This window comes from Cebus imitator, unplaced genomic scaffold (genome assembly GCF_001604975.1).
Source record: "Cebus imitator isolate Cc_AM_T3 unplaced genomic scaffold, Cebus_imitator-1.0 Scaffold473, whole genome shotgun sequence".
Lineage (NCBI taxonomy): Eukaryota > Metazoa > Chordata > Mammalia > Primates > Cebidae > Cebus > Cebus imitator.
In genome coordinates, this window is record NW_016107788.1 from 1,106,493 (window position 1) to 1,110,308 (window position 3,816).

At 54.2% G+C, this 3,816-nt stretch overlaps 1 protein-coding gene across 1 annotated transcript in view; it reads right to left on the reverse strand.

Annotated features, from left to right (window-relative positions):
* The window catches only part of MYH14 (myosin heavy chain 14), a 117,532-nt gene that overhangs the window by 53,642 nt on the left and 60,074 nt on the right, over positions 1–3,816 (reverse strand). The window contains exon 22 of the mRNA XM_017512533.2: positions 2,211–2,319. Coding sequence (XP_017368022.2) covers positions 2,211–2,319 — 109 coding nt within the window. The remainder of the gene's footprint in view (positions 1–2,210; positions 2,320–3,816) is intronic.

Here is a 3,816-nt window from a genome sequence, read left to right on the forward strand (position 1 = left end):
TGCGATCTCAGCTCACTGCAACCTCCCCCTCCTGGGTTCAAGTGATTCTTCTGCCTCAGCCTCCCAAGTAGCTAGGATAACAGACACGTGCCACCACACCCATCTAATTTTTGTGTTTTTAGTAGAGACAGGGCTTCAGCATGGCCAGGCTGGCCTCGAACTCCTGATTTTGTGATCCACCTGCCTCAGCCTCCCAAAGTGCTGGGATTACAGGTGCCCGCTAACACGCCCCGCTAATTTTTGTATTTTTAGTAGGGATATGGTTTCGCCATGTTGGTCAGGCTGGTCTCAAACTCCTGACCTCAGGTGATCTGCCCACCTCGGCCTCCCAAAGTGCTGGGATTACAGGCGTGAGCCACCGCGCCCGGCCCACTCCACCCAATTGTATATCCGCGATCCTTGTCTGCTCCAACTCCTAGCATTTCACAGGTATCGTTCAGATTTCTGAATTGATGCCAGTCAAATACTACTTGACCCCCAACCCCAAGACCTAAGGTAGGCAAACTTTTTCTTCAAGGGCCAGCCAGGAAGTATTTGAGACTTTACAGGCCACCCTTGCTCTGGTTTTAAATTATTATTAATTATTATTATTATTATTATTATTATTTTTGAGACAGAGTCTCGCTCTGTCGCACAGGCTGGAGTGCAGTGGTATGATCTCGGCTCACCACAACCTTCGTCTCCTGGGTTCAAGTGATTCTCTTGCCTCAGCCTCCCACATAGCTGGGATTACAGGCATGTGCCACCATGCCCAGCTAATTGTTGTGTTTTTAGTAATGATAGGGTTTCATCAGATTGGCCAGGCTGGGCTCGAATTCCTGACCTCAAGTGCTCTATCTGCCTTGGCCTCCCAAAGTGCTGGGATTACAGGTGTATGCCTTCATGCCCAGGCCAGTTTGTTTTTTATTTCTATTTATTATTTTGAGACAGGATCTCACTCTCGTCACCCAAACTGGAGTGCAGTGACGTAATCATGGCTTCCTGTAGCCTCAGACTCCTGGGCTCAAGCAATTCTTCCTCCCAAGTAGCTGGGACTACAGGTGTGCACCACCACACCCAGTTAATTTTTTATTTTTTTGTAGAGATGAGTGTCTCACTTTGTTGCCCAGGCTGGTCTCCAACTCTTGGGCTCAAGTGATGCTCCTGCCTCGGCCTCCCAAAGTGCTGAGATTACAGGTGTGAGCCGCCACCCTCAGCTTCGGCCTGTTTACCTACTCCACTCAGCTGCTGTGGCTCAGGTGCAGCTGCAGACACCACGCTGCCGAAAGGGCTTTGGCAAAAACAGCCATCTGACCCATAGGCTGCAGGGCAGCAACTCCCGTCCCAGACTATGAGCTCCACAGCGGCAGGACCTTGTCTCTTTATTCCCCGTTTATCCCCAGACCCTTTAAAAGCTCTGGGCATATAGTAAGTGCTGAGTTAACACTGGCCAAGAGAATGCGGGCTGATCTCTCAGATACGGTATTCAGAATTACATTACTGCCCCCAAACCTCCATCCTCCTGTCCTCTCCAATTTCGCATTGAGGGAACACCCAGTCTGCGAGCACCACCGTGCCTGGTGACCTAGCTTTGCGCCCTCTGCTTTGGGTAGGCATGAGATGCCAGCCTCGCTCATGTGATTGGTTCTAACTGGCTCCAGGATGGTCACATGACTCCAGCTGGGCCAATGAGCACGAAGCCTGGGAATCTAGGGGGTCGGGGGCAAGTCTCCATCTGCTGGTGGCCACTGTGTGGGAAGCCTCTGTTGGCAATCACCGTGGAGGAGAGCCACGTGAGGGATGCAGAACCCCGGATACTGACGTCACTGTTGGGACCCTTGTGCAGTGAAGGGTTAACTCAGCCCAGCCTGGGCTGCCCAAACCCCACACATTCCTAAGGGAGGTCTGGCCCTTGATGGGCTCCTGGGAGGTCACCTCTAAGTCCTTGGAATGTCCCTTCCGATAAGACTGTCTGTGTGGGATCTGTGTGGGGCGCTGGATCCAGGTACAGACGTCATTGTCTTGTATCTTTGATCCATGTTGGTTCAAGTCAGATTTTTCTTGTCTCTTGCTAACTAAAGAATCGCAGCTAGCAAAGGCTGGGCCGACTGGCCCCATTATACTGATGCAGACAACTGAGGCCCACATAGAGGAAGTCACGTGTGGAGCAGACCAAGCCCCGAGGGCTCTGTCCTCTGCCTGCTGGGACCACCTCCCCCGGCCGCCCTCACCTTGGTAAAGAGCCGCCACCACTGCCAGTGTCTCAGCTTGAGGTAGGCTGCGCAGTTCCGCTGCATCACCCTCAGGGCGCTCTGCTGCTGCTGGCGCTTCTGGAAGGCCCTGGGTGGGGAGACGGGTGAGGGGCAGAGTGGGGCTCGGCTCCTCCAGGTTCTGTCCCCTTAGCAAGAGAGCCAAGCTCCTTTCTTTTCTTCTTTTTGAGACAGAGTCTTGCTCTGTCACCCAGGCTGGAGTGCAGTGGCAAGATCTCAGCTCACTGCAACCTCTGCCTCCCTGGTTCAAGCGATTCTCCTGCCTCAGCCTCCCGAGTAGCTGGGATTACAGGTGCCTGCCATAACAATCTCGGCTAATTTTTGTATTTTTAGTAGAGATAGGGTTTCGCCATGTTGGCCGGGCTGCTCTCAAACGCCTGACCTCAAGTGATCCACCCGCCTCGGCCTCCCAAAGTGCTGGGATTACAGGCGTGAGCCACTGTGCCTAACCAAGCCACGCTCCTTTCACTTAGCCATCATAAAATGCCTACTGTGTGCAGGGGCTGATATTATTTTTAGATCTCACTGTGTTCTGGTTGCTCACCCCCCTTCCCCCAACTCTCTCTTTGCTGTCCCACAGCCCCAGCCTCCCTTGCCTGGACCCTCTGTCTAGCCTCCTTCTGCAGCCTCTCCTATCAGAGGGTCTTTTTACACCCAGAGCTGACCCACCTCTCCCCGCTCACAGCCCTCATGGCTCCCTAGCTCCTCCGGACGAGGCCCCACTCAGCGTGGTGCTTGCGTGCAGCATCCTTTCCTGCCACGCTATTCTTTGAGCCAATTTTTTTTTTTTTTTTGAGACAGAGTCTCACTCTGTCGCCCAGGCTGGAACGCAGTGGCACGATCTTGGCTTGCTGGCAACTGCACCTTCCGGGTTAAGCCATTCCCCTGCCTCAGCCTCCTGAGTAGCTGCGATGAAGGCTAAGTTTTGTATCTTTCATAGAGACGGGGTTTCACCATGTTGACCAGGCTGGTCTCGAACTCCTGACCTCAAGTGATCCGCCCGCCTCGGCTTCCCAATGTGCTGTGATTACAGGCGTGAGCCACCATGCCCGGCCTCTCTGGGCCATTTCTAAGGAGGAAGGAGACTCTCCCGCAAACTCCCTCATTCCCGAAGTGTGCCAGGCTCTTGCACTGTTGTGCCTTGCACACACTCGCTCCCGCCCTCAGCACCTTTCCCACTTTCCTTCATCCACCTGGTTGTCCGGTGTGGCCTGGGGAGCCGTGGCCTGCAGCAGAGCCTCCTGGCTGCACCTCTATGGCCCCCATCAAAGCAGGTCTCGGCCGGGCGCGGTGGCTCACGCCTGTCGTCCCAGCACTTTGGGAGGCCAAGGCGGGTGGATCGCCCAAGGTTAGGAGTTCAAGACCAGCCTGACCCAACACGGTGAAACCCCATCTCTGCTAAAAATACAAAAATTAACCGGGCGTGGTGGTACATGCCTGTAATCCCAGGTACCCGGGAGGCTGAGGCAGGAGAATGGCTTGAACCCAGGAGGCAAAGGTTGCAGTGAGCTGAGATTGCACCACTGAACTCTAGCCTGAGCAACACAGCAAGACTCTGTCTCAAAAA